At 42.1% G+C, this 17,161-nt stretch overlaps 1 protein-coding gene across 1 annotated transcript in view; it reads right to left on the bottom strand.

Moving 5' to 3' along the window:
• Window positions 1-17,161, bottom strand: part of FBXW10B (F-box and WD repeat domain containing 10B) — a 45,047-nt gene that overhangs the window by 26,527 nt on the left and 1,359 nt on the right. The window contains exons 2-7 of the mRNA XM_081161908.1: window positions 16,524-16,691; window positions 15,407-15,607; window positions 15,193-15,320; window positions 14,413-14,535; window positions 11,197-11,306; window positions 9,451-9,651 (exon numbers count right to left, since the gene is read on the bottom strand). Of these exons, the coding sequence (XP_081018034.1) occupies window positions 9,451-9,651; window positions 11,197-11,306; window positions 14,413-14,535; window positions 15,193-15,320; window positions 15,407-15,607; window positions 16,524-16,691 (931 nt within the window). The remainder of the gene's footprint in view (window positions 1-9,450; window positions 9,652-11,196; window positions 11,307-14,412; window positions 14,536-15,192; window positions 15,321-15,406; window positions 15,608-16,523; window positions 16,692-17,161) is intronic.

Consider the following 17,161-nt stretch of genomic DNA (forward strand, 5'->3'; position numbering starts at 1 on the left):
AATGCAACCCCAATCAAGTCTAGTTCGTTTTTAAAGTAGATAAATTTACTCTTAAAACTCAAAAAATATGTACCATAGCTAAGTCACATTAAAAAAAAATAATAATAAATGAAAACACTCTCCAAATGCATAACAATAAATAAATAAAAATTTTTAAAACAGGGTGGAGCCAATCAAAGTCCTAGCAAGTTATTTTGTGGATATAGATGAACTTATTCTAATGTTTATATGGGGGGATCTGCCTTCTAAATTTTTGCCCCAGTTTTTCTTGAAGCTTCATCTCCCCCCACTTTGCTCTTCCTTGGGAGCCTGTTAGTCAGGTTAAATACATGTCTCCTCCAGGAATTCACTCCCTTTCCCCAATGGTTTGCTTCATGCTGCTTCTGATCTCTGAAAAGCTCTTAATGCAAAGGCCTATATGGCAGAGCTTTTAAAAGCTTGGGCTTAGAGAAAAGTAGACCTGAGTTTGAATCCTGGCACTGCTACTTGTTGGAAAAATTAAAAAATAATAAAGTTTATATGGAGAGACATATCACTCAGACTAGCCAACACAATACCAAAGGAGAGAAACAAAGTTGGAGAACTGACACTACCCAGCTTCAGCACTTACTAAGCAGGGATTCTGGTCAAAATGGTAGAGTAAGTAAATGTGGTACTCGCATCCTCCCACAACCACATCAAAATTACAACTAAGGTACAGGACAACCATCATTCATAATAGCTTGAAATCCAGCTGAACAGAGTCTTATGAGAATATAAAGAAGAAGCCATGTCCAAAATAGTCCTATACCCACATGTGGAAGTCCCTCCAGGAGGAGCCAGGGGATTCCAGCCCCACATCAGGCCCCCAGCCCAAGGTTCCAGTGACCAAAAGATAGGTCCCCATAACTTCTGGCTATAAAAACCAGCAGGGATTGTGGCTGAGTGAGATGAGAGGCTTCTGGAGTCCCAGGCATTCCTCTTAAACAGTTTTGCTGGGGCAGAAGCTCAAAACGGGCCAGGGACATGAGGGAAGGAACTAAATTGTCTACCATCAGGATGAAGGCTGGAGGGGCAGCTCTCCCAGGCAGAAGTGCTAGCAGAGGCCATTTTTCCTTTGCTGAGCCTCCACCCCACAAAGCTGGCAGGCAGCACCATATCTGAGTCTCCATCAACCTGGCAAACACTGCTCACCCCACCCTGGTGATTCCCTAAAACACTGTCCCACCCATCTTATAGACCAACCCAAGCCATTTCCAGGGTTTTCCCATACAAATGGCCTGTCTGGCTTACGCTGTAGACTTTTCTAAAATCTCTCAAACAAGAAGCATCTGAACTCAGGGTGTACCATACCTATTGCTAAGTGGCCCCAGGCCTAGCAGTAGCAGCAGCTGGCCTTGATTCTCAGCTTTTTCTCTCCTGGGCACAGCCACGAACAGCACAAGTAGCAACCATCTTCAGGCCGCTTTGTAGTTCATGTGGGGTGATCCAGAGCAGGGCACAGCCATCAGCAGACCTTCACCTGCACCTCCTGGGAGGCCTCAGAGACAGTGAATCTGGTAGAGAGCTTCCGGCCACACCGAAGCACCAACCAACCACTTCTACTGGCAACACACTCAAGGGAAGGACTCAGTGGGCACCAGAGCCTTGCTGAATAGAGTCTTATTTCATGGGGTTGGCCCCGGCACAGCAGATTCTCCAATGGTCATGACCAGTCCTTGCAGTTGAATGGCCTGGGGTTAATCTCTTCTGTTGGCATGCCAACAGCAACCAGGACTCAGTTACAACAGGATGGTGCACACAGCCCACACGGAGGGCACACTTGGAGCACCCAGCTCAGGTGACCAAGGAGGCTGCACCGCTGGGCCCTATAGGACACCTACTACATAAGGACACTCTACCAAGACTGGGAGATGTAACAGATCTACCTAAAACATAGAAAAAAACACAGGGAAGCAGCCAAAGTGTGGAGACAATAAGCATAGCCCAAAATAAAGAATAGAACAAAACTCCAGAAAAAGAATTAAACAAAATGGAGTCTAGAAATCTACTAGATGCAGAGCTCAAAACACTGGTTGCAAGGATGCTAAATGAACTTAAGGGAAAAATAGATAAACTTAGTGAGAACATCAACAAAGAAATAGAAAACATAAAAATAGAAAGCATAAAAACAAACCCCCCAGAAACAAAGAATACAATAACTAAAATGAACAGTATATTATAGGGTATCAACAGTAGAGCAGATGAAGCAGAGGATCAGATCAGGGATTTGAAAAATAAGGAAGCAGAAACCACACAATCAGAACAACAAAAAGAATCCAAAAAATGAGGATAGTTTAAGGAGCCTCTGAGACAACAAGCATACCAATATTTGCACCATAGGGGTGTAAGAAGGAGAAGAGAAAGAGAGCAAGAAATTGAAAGCCTAGTTGAAAAAATAATGATGAAGAATTTTCCTAACCAGGTAAAGGAAATAAACATTCAAGTCCAGGAAAGGCAAAGAATCCCAAACAAGATGAACCCAGAGGCTCACACTAAGACACAGCACAATTAAAATACAAAAGGTTGCCCGGCCGGGCTTGGCTCAGCAGTTGAGCGTCAACCTAGGATCCAGGCAATCGGGGTTCGATTCCTGGTCAGGGCACATGCCCGGGTTGCGGGCTAGCCAATCAGTGACTCTCATCATTGATGTTTCTATCTCTGTCTCTCCCTCTCCTTTCCTCTCTTTGAAATCAATAAAGATATATTTAAAAAATAATAATAATAATAATAAATAAATAAAATACAAAAGGTTAAAGACAAAGAGAGAATCTTAAAAGCAGCTAGAGAAAAGCAGTTAGTTACCTGCAAGGGAGCTCCCATAAGACTGTTAGCTAATTTCTCAACAGAAACTTTGAAGGCCAGAAGGGATTAGCATGAAATATTCAAAATGATGAAAAGCAAGGACCTACATCCAATATTACTGTATCTAGCATAGCTTTCAACTACAACAGGAGGATTCACATAACCCACACAAGGGACCTTCCTGGAGCACCCAGCTCAGGTATCAAGGAAATTGCACTGCAGGATCCCACAGGATACTTACTACATAAGGGCACCCTACCAAGATGGGGAGACAAGCAGATCTACCTAATATATAGAAACAAACACACAGAGGCAGCCAAAGTAGAAAGACAAGAAACATGCTCCAAATAAAAGAACAAGAGAAATCTCCAGGGAAAAGGACTACATGAAATGTAGGCAAGCAATCTGCAAATACAAAACTCAAAACAATGATTATAAGGATACTCCAGAAACTTAGTGATAACTTCAACAGCATAAAAAAGGACATAGAAACCATAAAAAAGAACCAGCCAGAAGTGAAGAATACAATATCTTAAATGAAGAATACACTAGAAAGAATTAATAGCAGATTAGATGAAGTAGAGGATTGAATTAGTGATTTGGTAAATGAAATCCAGAAAACACCCAGTCAGAGCATCAAAAAGATAGAAGAATTTTAAAAAGTGAGGCTAGTTTAGGGGACCTTTAGGACAAATGAACAATAACAACAACTGCATCACAGAGGTACCAGAAGTAGGAAAGGGATTGAGAACCTATTTGAAAAAATAATGACTGAAAACTTCCCTAAACTTGTGAAGAAAAAAGATGCACGAAACCAAGAATCAAAAAAGTACCAAACAAGATGAACCCAAAGAGGCCCACACCAAGACACATCATAATTTACATGGAAAAAGTTAGCCCTGGCCGGGGTTGCTAAGTGGTTAGAGGGTCGGCCCATGTATCGCAGGGTCACAGGTTCAACTTCTGGTCAGGGGCACATACCTGAGTTGCAGGTTCAATCCCCAGCCCCAGCTGGGACTCAAGCAGGAGGCAACCGATTGATGTGTCTCTCTCACATCAATGTTTCCCTCTCTTCCTCTCTCTCTCTCCTCCCCTTCCTTTCACTCTCATTAAAAAAAAAAAAAAAAAGGCAATGGGGAAAAAAACCCTTGGTTGAAGATTAAAAAATTAAAAATAAATAAATAAACTGGCAAAGGCTAAAGACATAGAGAAAATCTGAAAAGCAACAAGAGAAAGACAGTTACTTACAAGGGAGCATCAATAAGACTATCAGCTCATTTCTCAAGAGAAACATTTTAGGCCAGAATGGATTGTCATGAAATGCTCAACCGAGGTTACTCTACCCAGCAAGGCTGTCACTTAAAATTAAAGGACAAATAAAGAGCTTCCCAGACAAGAAAAAACTGAAAGAGTTCATTACCACCAACCCAGTATTACTAGAAATGTTAAAGGGAAGAAGAAGGAAAAGGAGGGAGAGGGGGAGAGGGAGAGGAAGGAGGAGGGGATGAGGAAGGGGGAGGGGGAGGAGGAGAAAAGAAAGTATCAAGTTATAAAGATTAAAATGGCAATAAATGTGTACCTATCCATAATCACTCAAAATGTAAATTGTTAAGTGCTCCAATCAAAAGACATAGGGTGGCTGAATGGATAAGAAAATAAGACCCATATATATGCTGCCTACAAGAGACCCATCTTGGAATGAATCTACAAACAGATTAATATAAAGGAATGAAAAAAGATATTTCATGCAAATACAAATGAAAAAACAGCTGGGTTAGCAATACTTACATCATATAAAATAAACTTTAAAGCAAAGGCTATATAAGAGACAAAGAAAGAGACTTTATAATGATAAAGGGATCAATCCAACAAGAGAATTTAACCTTTAAAATCATTTATGCACCCAACATAGGAGCACCTAAATATATAAAGCAAATCTTGATGAACATAGAGAGATCTACAGTAATATGGTAATAGTAGGGTATTTTCACACCCCATTGACATCAATGGACAGATCTTTCAGACAGAAAATCAACAAGGAAACAGAGGCCTTAAATGGCACACTATACCAGATAAATTTAATTGATATCTTCAGAGCATTTCACCCCAAAGCAGCAGAATTTTTTTTTTCAAGTGCACATGGGTCATTTTCTAGGACAGACCACATGTTAGGACACAAAACCAGTCTCAATAAATGTAAGAGGATTAGAATCCTATCAAGCATCTTCTCTGACCAAAATGGTACTAGACTAGAAATCAATCACAAGAGAAAAAAAACAGAAAAGCACACAAACACATGAAGGCTAAATAGCATGCTACTTAACAATGAATGGGTTAAAAATGAGATCAAGAAAGAAATCAAAAATACTTTGAAACCAATGAAAATGAGAACACAACAATGCAAAAATCTATGGACACAGCAAAAGCAATCCTAAGAGGAAAATTCATAGCAGTGCATGCCTACTTCAAGAAAAAAGAAAAATCTCAAATAAACAACCTAATCTTACACTTATAGGAACCTGAAAAAGAACAAGAAACAAAGCCCAAAGTGAGTAGAAGAATGAAAATAATAAAGATCAGAGCAAAAATAAACAAAATGGAGTCTGGGGGGAAAAAAAATACAAAAGAAGAATAAAACCAGGAGCTGGTTCATTGAAAAGATTAGCAATATTGATAAACCTTAAACCAGACTCTACAAGAAAAAAAGACAGAGTACCCAAATAAATAAAATCAGAAATAAAGAGAAGTAACAACTAACACCACAGAAATACAAAGGATTATAAGAAAATATTATGAACACCTATATGCCAACAAATTGGATGCTCTGGGAGAAATGGATAAAGTCCTAGAAACATACAACCTCCCATAACTGAATCAAGAAGAAACAAAGTCCTGAACCAGATGGCTTCACAGGCGAACTTTACCAAACATTCAAAGAAGAACTAACATCTATCCTCCTCAAACTATTCCAAAAAATTCAAGAGGAAGGAGTACATCCAATCTCTTTTTATGAGGCCAGCATTATTCTAATTCCAAAACCAGATAATGACACTAAAAAGGAAGAAAATTATAGGCCAATATCCCTGATGAACATAGATGCTAAAGTCCTTGACAAAATATTAGCAAATCCGGTCCAGAAATACATTAAAAAGATCATACCCCATGACCAAGGATTTATTCTGGGTATGCAAGGCTGCTATGATATTCACAAATCAATAAATGTGATACATCACATAAACAAAATGAAAGACAAAAATCACATGATCATATCAATACATGCAGGAAAAGCATTCGACAAAATCCAGCACCCATTTATGATAAAAACCCTCAGCAAAGTGGGCATAGAGGAATCAGATGTCAACATAATAAAGGCCATATATGAAAAACCTACAGCCAACATCATACTCAATGCACAAAAAATAAAGTGTTTCCTTTAAAATCAGGAACAAGACAGGGATGTCCACTTTCACCACTCTTATTCAACATAGTAACTGGAAGTCCTAGCCAAAGCGAACAAACAAGAAGAAAAATTAGAAAAGAGGAAGTAAAACTGTCATTATTCACAGATGACATGATAGAATACCCTAAAGACTCCGCCAGAAAACTACTAGATTTAATAAATAAATTTGGCAAATAATCAAAATACAAAATTAACATCCAGTAATCAATGGCATTTTTATACACTAATAATGAACTCTCAGAAAGAGGAGCTAAAAAAAAATCTCATTTGCCACTGAAAAAAAAAAGGTACCTAGGAATAAATTTAACCAAGGAGGTAAAAGACCTGTACTCAGAAAACTACAAGACATTGAAAAAAAAGATAGAGCAAGATACAAACAGGTAGAAGCATATACCATATTTATGGATTGGAAGAATTAACATCATTAAAATGTCCATACTACCCAAAGCAATCTATAGATTCAACACAATCCCTATTAAAATACCAAATATCATACTTCATAGATCTAGAATAAATATTCCAAAAGTTTACATGGAAACAAAAAGACCCCGTATAGGCACAGCAATCTTAAGAAAGAAGAACAAAGTTGGAGGGATCACAATACCAGATATCAAACTATTCTACAAAGCCATTGTAATAAAAAAACAGCCTGGTACTGGCCCAAGAACAGGCATATAGATCAATAGAACAGAACAGAGACCCCAGAAATCAACCCACACCATTATGGCCAATTAATATTTGACAAAGGAGGCAAGAGCATACAGTGGAGTAAAGACAGTCTCTTCAATAAATGGTGTTCGGGAAATTGAACAGGTACATGCAAAAAAAATGAAACTAGACCATCAATTTACACCACACACAAGAAAAACTCAAAATGAATAAAATTCTTAATGTAAGTCATGAAACTATAAAAATCCTAGAAGAAAACAGGCAGTAAAATCTCAGACATCTAACACAGCCGTATTTTTGTCAATACATCTAGGGCAAGAGAAACAAAGGAAAAAAATAAATAAATGGGACTACATCAAACTAAAAAGCTTCTGCACAGCAAAAGAAACCATCAGCAAAGTGAAAAGGGAACCCACTGTATGGGAGAACATATTTGCCAATGATACATCTGATAAGGGGTCAATTTCCAAAATATATAAACAACTTATACAACTCAACACCAGGAAGACAGACAATCCAATTTAAAAATGGGCAAAGAACCTGAATAGACACTTTTCCAAAGAGGACATACAGATGGCCAAGAGACATATGAAAAAATGCTCAACATCACTAATCATCAGAGATGCAAATTAAAACTACAATTAGGCATCACCTCACACGTGTCAGAAAGGCACCTTCAACAAATCAACAAACGACAATTGCTGGCGAGGGTGTGGAGAAAAGGGAACGCTAATGTGCTGCTGGTGGGAATGCAGACTGGTGCAACCACTATGGAAAACAGTATGGATTTTCCTCAGAAAAGTAAAAATGAAGCTGCCTTTTAACCTAGAGATCCCACTTCTGGGAATATATCCTAAGAATCCCAAAACATCACTCAGAAAGAATATATGCACCCCTATGTTCATAGCAGCATTATTTACAATAGCTAAGATCTGGAAACTGCCCAAGTGCCCATCAGTAGATGAGTGGATAAAAAAGCTGTGGCACTTTTACCCAATGGAATACTATGCAGCTATAAAAAAGAAGGATCTCCTACCCTTTTTGACAACATGGATGGACTCAGAGATTATTATCCTAAGCGAAATAAACCAGTCAGAGAAAGATAACTGTCACATCATCTCACTTATACGTGGAATCTAATGAGCAAAATAAACTAACAAGCAAAATAGGATCAGAGACATGGATGCATAGAACGAACTGACAGATTTCAGAGTGGAGGGGGGTGTGGGGTGCCAGAAGAAGAGATCAACCAAAGAACATACATGCGTATATGCATAGCCCATAGACACAGGCAACAGTGAGAAAGGCCTGGGGTGGGGTGGGAGCTGAGCAGAGGGGGGCAAAATGAGGGAAAATGGGAGACATCTGCAATATTGTCAAAAATTTAAAAATTCATGCACTACAGTTAAGAATACTGTTGCATATATTCGAAAGTTATCAGAGAGATCTTAAAAATTCACATCACGACAGCAACAAATGTGTAACTATGTGCAGCGATGGATATAACTAAATTTATTGTGGTAATTATTTTGCAATATATACACACATCAAGTCATTATGCTGTACACCTAAAACTAAAATGTTATATGTCAATTATACCTCAGTAAAGTTTTTTTCTAAAAGCTCATATACACAGGCACCAGGAGACAAATCCAAGAACACCTATGGCAGCACTCCTGGAAAGAATTTTAAAAAACTAGAAACAATGCAGATATCCATTAATAAAAATAAATGAATGAGTTAAGATATATTCATCCAATAAAATACTGTATCTCAGTAAAAATAAATTAAGTACTGCTGCCTACATCGTATGAATGAATCTCAAGAAGTCAAATACGGATGGATTTTTAAAACACAGTTCCATTTATGTTAAGTTCAAAAATGGAGAAAAGTAATAAATATATTTGAAGAGATATAAAAGGCAACAAAAGTATAAAGAAACCTATAAAAACACAAGGGAATAATTAGTATAAAATTGAGAATATCATTACCTCTGGTTGGGAGGAAAACAGAAGCAGCAATGGGAAGGCGCATAGTGGGGTTTGGAGAATGATAATGTTTTGTTCCTTGGCCTGAGTAATGAGTACAGTTGTGTATTTTATATTCTTTAAAAATAAATGTAGATATACATTTCAAACACTATCTTGCTTCTATATCATATTTTATACCCACAAAAAACTACTTGCCCCTGAAGGAATCTATACAAGGAAATATAAATTATACCTTCATCTAAGAATGCTAAAAAGATACTCGCTGATTCACAGTCTTCAACTAGAACACAGATCTGGTAATTGTTATAAGTCTATCTCATTCAAAGCTTAAACAGTATACAAATTATTGGTTTTTACCTTGGCAAAAAGGCAAAACATGGTGGGTTGTTCTAGAAGTTAGTATTATTTAGGACAACTTTTCAGTAAATACAAAAAGGGAAAGCATGCACGCGCGGTCCACAGCCGACGTGAGGCCGGCGGCGAGGAGCCGCAGCCCGGCCCCCTCACCTGATGCTCAGGTCGTAGCTCCCGCTCAGGAGGAAGCTGTCCTCCTCGCACAGGAACAGGGCGCGCACACTCCCCGCGTGGCCTCGGAACTCGATGGGGACCTCCTTTGCTTGTACGACGTCCAGAAGCTGGATCTTCCGATTGGATGACACAGCTACCAAGTCTCCCCCAGAATAGTGGATGACTCTGTTCCTGTCCCACCTGAGTGGCCCGGAAAAAGGATGATTCATGAAAAAAGAGTTAGTGTCCTGCCTGGAACTCACTTAGCGTGGTGGCCTTCACCTGCAAATATAATGGAAAATTCAAGGGGTTCCAACAAGGACAGTAGCAGAGAGCAAGGCCCAGTATTAACCAGCCCTGACACATCCCTACCTCATACCATAACAAAACAAAACAAATCAAAAATCCATTTTGGGTAGATTTAAAACCTTAAGACAAAAGGCAAAAATTAAAAAAAATAAAAACAAAAATCTGCTAGTTAATGTATCATAAACCCCCAAGACAGAGAACAGGGGAATAGAGCACGCAGCATTTCCCAACTTATTTGACCACAGAAACCTTTTTCATGGAAAACCTCAGAGGAACACCGTTGGGACGCCCTATGTCCACTGCATATACCACTGTTTCTTTTTTTTTCTATATAACCAATATCCAGTGAGCATATATTAGGTTCAAAGTCCTGTGCTAATAGGCACCGTGGGGATACAAAGGTGAGTAAGGTGTGAACCCTGCCCTCAGTGAGCTTCGGGTCCAATAAAACAGGGTGAGTTGAATTAATTTTCCAGTCATAAGATTATTAACAAATACATAAAATATGAGCAGGATGACCAAATCATTTATTTTCCAAACATTTTTATTGTGAAAGGGGACACTATTATTAATTACTCCAGGATCACGGAGAAAAGTGGGATGGTTTCAGTAAAAAGAAACGTATGATCACTCTAAATATGAGGAGCAAATGTGTCCTCATTGCATTTGTTGTACCTTGAGCTCAACCAGTCACCATCGTTTCTAAAGAGTGCTTATCACCACACTACTCAAAAAAACTCAACTTTGCCTTCCCCCATCTGCTCTGTCTTTCCCTTAAGGACTGGTCAAGATGCAACTTGTTAGTATAACTCACAGCCCAAAATAAAATTGAGATGGTCTTTACAAAACCTTATGAATGAGGAATGAAGTCCTGGACCGAAAGTATGGCAGAAAGTTGATTATTAAAGGGTCTTCTATAGCATATCCAAGTGATACCTCACTATGCAGTTATCATAAATACCATTTTCATATTTAACATGGAAAGATATCCATAGTATTTTGCTGGAGTGGGTTACAGAAATATGTATAACATAACCCCATTTCTATTTAAAATATACATTTATGCATGCAAAAAAATTCTAGATTAAACACCAATATTAATGGTAGTTATCTCTAGATGACAAGACTATAGGGCATTTTTGCTTTTCTCTATACATTTTCTGGCATTTGGTGGATTTTCCCCCACTAAGCATATATTACTTAATTGTGCATGAATTTGTTGGTCAGAATACCCAAAATGTATAAAGGGAAAGCATCCCCTACACACTGCTGATAAAGGTGCAAAACTCAAACACCTATTCTCATGTTAATTTGGAGCTAGAGTTTGAGATGAGGAAGGATTGCCTTTCCAAGTGAACAAGGGTCATGGAAATCCTAAATGTCAGTGTGGGTAATTCAAGGGTCCCTGAAGACCTAGATTTAGACACTAGTACCTACGTGTCAGAGAGAATGTGGATGTTGTAAGTCCCGCAGAAGACATTTCTCTCCTCCATCTGGATCTGCTGGGTCTCCTGGTTCTGGTATGCCGTCCACAGGTTGTAGTCAGTCTAACAAGGGACACTTAGAGTCAAAAGCACGGCGGCAACTTTCTCCACGTATCCCCTAGAGTCTCCCCTGGCAAGGACACAGGGCCCATGGATTCTACCTCTTCAGCCTGCGGCGGTTGCTACGTGGTGATGGGGAGGGGCCAATGAGCAGGCAGAAAAGTAATGGGTAAGTTAGAAAATGTTGAGTCCAGGGTCCTACTTTTTCTTTCACTTCTTTGTGTTTTGTATGTGTCCTGATTCCATGAACTGTCAACGTCGCTGATGCACAACTTTTCCAAAAATGAGCTCACGAAGGGTATGCTCACAAATACAGTCACAGTGCCCTCTGACCAACCGCTTCACGGAAGTGGGGCTTCCCATTTCTGTTGCAGGTTCAGACCTGACAGTACAAAGTCTACACATGGGAACTCAAGCCACAGGTGACACGACTGCTACACTTCAAAGTTTTCATACATCAGCAACCTCAATTTCTCCTTACAGCTGCCTCACAAAGTACCTCGTTCACCGCAAAAAGTATTCTGATCATTTTACAGATGAGGTGCCTGAGCCTCAGAGAGGAGAAATCAAAATATCAGAGGTGCCTGCCTTCCCTTCTCATTCCTCCCTTCCTTCCTTTCTTCCCCCCTCCTCCCTTCCTTCCTTCCTGTCTCCCTCCCCCTTTCCCTTAATCACACACTTTCTGAGCAGCTATTGCGTGCAAAGCATGCTCAATTCTGGCACAGATGACTCCACTGGACTCCCAGTTCCACTCTCCTTCCCAGCCGTACACTTCACCCTCCAGCAGCAGAAAATAACAATCACACTTCCAGAAAACCAAAAGCAGGGTGAGTTTATCATGAAAGCAGTGGACCCAACCATCATGCTTGCATCTGGGGGATCTCTCCCTAAGTTTTCTTCCAAACCTTAGCCATCTCCATGCTTGTAGACCCTCCCTCAGAATGCCCGCTTTCCTCAGCTCGCTCTCCTTCTTAATCTTAACCAAGCAGTGATATCCACCTACGAGTCTCTCCCCAGAGGAGTCTGTCAAACCATCCCCCTCCACAGCCCAAGCAGCTCTGATTCTCCGCCTTGAATAAATGAGGCTTCCCTGCTTCTCACATCCCAGGCTGCAATTCCTTGGCTCTTGCTCATCAACTAAGTTTTGAGAGCCTAGAATCTACATGGTAGAGTTGTTGGGAGGAACAAGACCTGAGTTCAAATTCCAGCTCTGCCACTGACCAGTTATGGGAACTTGGGCAAGTTTTCTAACATCATGGCCTTCATTTCCACATCCGCAGTGGCAGCAATGCTACCTACCCAAGCTATGGTGAAGACCAGGTGCATAATGTGTGCAAAGCCCTTGGCACTGTGCCTGGCACACTGTTTGAGCTCAGTACCCATTGCAATCGGCACCCCTCAGAATCACTCGCCTCCACCTCTCTCTAGCTGACCCCCTAACTGCTTTGTCTTGCTACTCAACAGATTCTCTTCTGGCCTCCATACTGCTTTACCTGTTTTTCTCTTTTTCTTAAATTTCTAAAATATTAAACCCTGTCCGGGTAGTCCTTTTTTGTCAGGTGATTATAGCTATATCACCTAAGGAAGACGTGTGTCACTTTCATTATACTTCACAGAGCAACAGGCTTGGCAAGAGCAGGGCAGCATTTAACTTGTGTGTATCTCTGCCACTCTGCCGGCTAGGAACCTGAACCTCTCTGTGCCTCAGTTTCTTTATCTAGAGAATGAGTGAATGGACTAACTCAAAGATTTAAAAAATTGCAGGTCAAATGAGGTAAACAAATGTCTTTTCCTTGGCCCATTTTTTTTTTAATTTATTTATTTATTTTTAATATATCTTTATTGATTTCAGAGAGAGCAAAGGAGAGGGAGAGAGACAGAAACATCAATGATGAGAGAGTCCCTGATCGAGCCCACAACCTGGGCATGTGCCCTGACCGGGATTCGAACCCCGATCGCCTGGATCCTAGGTCGACGCTCAACTGCTGAGCCACACCCAGCCGGGCAGCCCATATTTTTTTTTAAATGCTTTTAATTAGTTCCCAGCATTTCAGAAAGGCAAAGACTATCACGTGACAGTTCAGATTTCTAACTTCCCTCGAAAGCCCAGCGGTCTGGGAGGTCGAGCTCCACAGTTGCCCATGGCAGTCATTAGCTGCAGCTGAGTAGCAATTGGCCCCTTCACATGGCAAGTGAACCCTCTAATCCATCCCTGTCCCACTGTCCTTGACTGCTCACACCACCTACCTCCCTCATTCATGGGACCTGTGGCCTCTACAGACATACGAGCTAGATGGTCTCTCTGTACACTTCTACCTCTCAAGTTATAATTTACACTGCACAGTTTTCCTATGGGAAGCTACAGTCTGCCCACCCCTCATTAAATATTCTTTGGGGGCCCATTGAATAATTTCCAAATAGGAGGCCCTTGAGCAAAGGGGAGGGAGAGGAATCTAATGGTTCTAGGAGTGAACCACGCCTGGATAGGCAGAGCATGGAGTGCAGACTCTTCCACCTACTCCCCATCACTGCCCAAGATTTGGCAGGGAGGTCTAGGGTTAAGTAACTCTCCCCTTTCATCCTAGAATCAGAGTGAACCTGGAAGTGCAAGGTGAGAAAGCTTAATTGATTCTGGACCCTGGACATTCTGTACTGGTCCTGGCCCTCCCCTCGTGCTCTTCTCATTTCAGAGCCGCAGACTCTTGCAGCTTGATGCATGGACTGACAGGTGTCGAGGAAAATCCCGGCCATCACCGACACTGCCCCTGGCTCTGAGCTCTGCACCAGATGACTTGGTGCTGTGGACATAGGACATCGCCATGGGATTTGAAGTAAGGACAACCCTGAGAGGACAACCAGATCAATCCACTCATTTAACAGATGAGGCATTTAAGGCTTGAAGAAAGGAAGTGACTTAAGCTTAAGGACACATAGCACAGAACTCTGGTCTCCCTTAGGGAATGTCACCTCCCATATCCTATATCCATATGACATATCCTATACCCTCCCATTTCCTATATCCTGTGTGAGGACTGAGCCTGGACTTCAGCCTACAGTGGCCAATAAGAGCATGACACAGTTATTTGCCTCCAATGCCATCAGAACCCACCTTTGTTCTCAGTTTCCATTTCTGATTTTTCACACGTATGCGCTTTCCATCATCTGTCATTTTAGGAACTGGAATAAAAAGCTTGTTGGCGTAGGTAGGATCTATTCCCTTTGTGTAGGACCCCTGGGGGGAGAAACAGAACATGGCTACTCTTGGTGCCTCTCTCCAGAGGAGGGAAAACTAGTTCCTGGCAAGATCCGAAAGAGGGGTGAGCGCTGGCTCGGCAAGGCCCGGACCCGGCGGTTAGGCCACTAGTGTGTTCAGACTGGCCCGAGGAGGACACTGACACTCAGTCTGAACGAGGCAGGGAGGTGGTGGGCCGCTCCCAGCTTGCCTCTGCAGGGAGAGCCTGGCTCCCAAGAACTCGTGATCTGAGTTAGACTCAGGCAAGAAACAGAAGTAAAAATGCCAGAAATGGTACAAATAGGCTTTGTGGCCCTGTGGACACCGGTGTACGGTGCCAGGCTGACCTAGAAACATAGGCGCTGCTTTCTGATTCTAAACGATGTAGCTCTCTGGGGCCGAGGGGTTCCCTGCTTCGTGAGGTCTCCCAAGGCTCTGCCTTTCTCTTCCTGACAGGTTTCTACACACTGTCCCTGCTCAATGCGCTGACAGCGGTTCAATAAACGGTAAATAATGGGATGTCCACGCAAAAAGGAAGTGGCTGCTGAAGCCTGTGAAGGGGCGAGCATGGAGCAGGAGGCCAGGCGGAGGGCCCGGTGCGGCCAGCCTGGGCCGGGAGCGAGGCCGGCCTCCAGACCGCCCCTCCCGGCCGAGTACCTGCAATAAGGCGATCTGGTTGTGAATGAACGTGTGCATCAAGAGGTCCGTCTTGACTTGCTGGGCCACTGCGGCCCAGTGCCGGCTCACAGAGGCACATCTGTTCAGGGTGGTTTTATCGAGCATACCTGAAAAAAAATCGATACACCTGGGAACCTTCCAACTGGATTGCAATGGAAGTCTCTTGAGCAATCCCCAGTACAGCCCAGCATACATAGAATATACTTGGAGAGGTGGATGGGCAGGTGACGAATGAAGTCCTGGTATTTGCTGGCCCCAGATGACAAGTCTCTGACAGCATCCAGGTCAACCAACAGATGGGAGGGGATGTACCCTGCCTTGGGCATGTCTTCTTTTTTGGAAAATAGCCTATTCATCTCCGAGATACACTGGAGCGAACTCTTCCATTGTCCCGCTAGAACAAAGCAAGAGAAAGGTGCATAGTTGGGTTGTCTCTGTGGTAATTCCAGGCCAGTAAAACTCACCAGAATCTGCCCTTAGGCTACTGGATTTTTGTCATATCTTCAGCCAAATGAAAGTAGAAGCCCCCTAACCAAACATACAAGTACTTTTCAGCCTTCCCAGCCCAAGGAGCTGTCTACCGTCTCACAGCCTGCCCTGCTCAGGTGAAACGGCGTGGTGCCTGGGATTTCCCTCAGATCACCCAACAACAAAGCACCTTAAACAAGTTTAAAAGAGGGGAATGGGTGAAATAAGATTGGTAAAATGCTGATAACTGTTGAAGCTAGGTGATGGTTATGTGAATGGTTATTATACTATTCTATCTACTTTTGAAATTTGAAATATTATATATAAAAATGTTCTAGAATCTGTGTGTTGTGTTTCCAGTCATTGTTTCATGGATGTGTCTTGCTTTGAAAATCAACCTAGGAGGGCCTTGAGTTCAGGGTCCAAATTCCCCATGGCTTTTGTTTCCTCCCCAAGGAATCCAGGGCTGCAAGAACAGCCACTGAGTTCTTCAAAAAGAGTGGGTTGAATTCTAGAGGTGCCCCCCCATGCCACAGACAAGGGATTGTGGCCTGGGACAGAGGAAGGCTTCCAAGGAAGCCCTTGAGAGTTTCCCTCCTGATCTCTGTTTGCAGGTGTCCCTCGGAGGCACCGTGCTGCAGAGGTGGAAACATGGACTTTTGGAAACTGACTGATTTTATTCTTGTTTGTCCCCTTCGCAGAGCCCAACACACCACAGATGGAAACTGAGTGTTGATCCCCCAAGTCTGTCATGCCCGATGCTACTGCCTCCCCGCCCCTCCAGCCCCACCGGGGCTGCCCTCGCTCATGTCTGCTGGCTTTCTCACTACAAGCCCGCTTACCAGCAGGTGCTTCCAGCCCAGCATTTTTAAGCAAGCTTTCTCTTCCCGAATCTTTGGACGAAGGGAAGGATGTGCTCTTGGATTCCCAGCAGACATTTGAAGTATCATACTTGGGGTTGTAGTCTTTTCCAGGGAAAGAAAACACAAAATTGGAGTCTTGCGCAAACCCTGAAAAACAAAAGACTGAGACCAGGCTGCTCCTTAAGCAGGTGTGTGGCAGGAAAGAGGCAGCAGTTAATGGTTCCAATTCTGTTTGTTTCTTTTAAATCTACACAAAATGGGCTGGGCCAGTGCTGTCCATTTTCATTTGGGGCCTCTGAGTTTCTATGCAAAAACCACAGAAATCCCCTAATTAGATTTTGTTGGCCCACCTACAATGCAAAATTTATCAGAGCTCTATATATAAGGAGAGAGCTGCGGCCAAGAGGCAGAAGAGGGGCTGCTCTCCTGAAGCTCTGGCTTCATTTTCTTCAAGGATATGAAGAACTATCCTTTAGTCAAAATAGAAACTTTAACTTTTTAAGACAGAAGCTCTCTTAGGGAAATAAGAAGTTTGCACAACCTGTTCCTGGACTCAACTCTAATGTAAGTGGCTGCTTCCCGTGGGGGGTGATGGTAGCCCTACTGGCAATTCTGAT

This window comes from Miniopterus schreibersii (assembly GCF_964146895.1).
Source record: "Miniopterus schreibersii genome assembly, chromosome: 16".
In the NCBI taxonomy this organism is placed as follows: domain Eukaryota; kingdom Metazoa; phylum Chordata; class Mammalia; order Chiroptera; family Miniopteridae; genus Miniopterus; species Miniopterus schreibersii.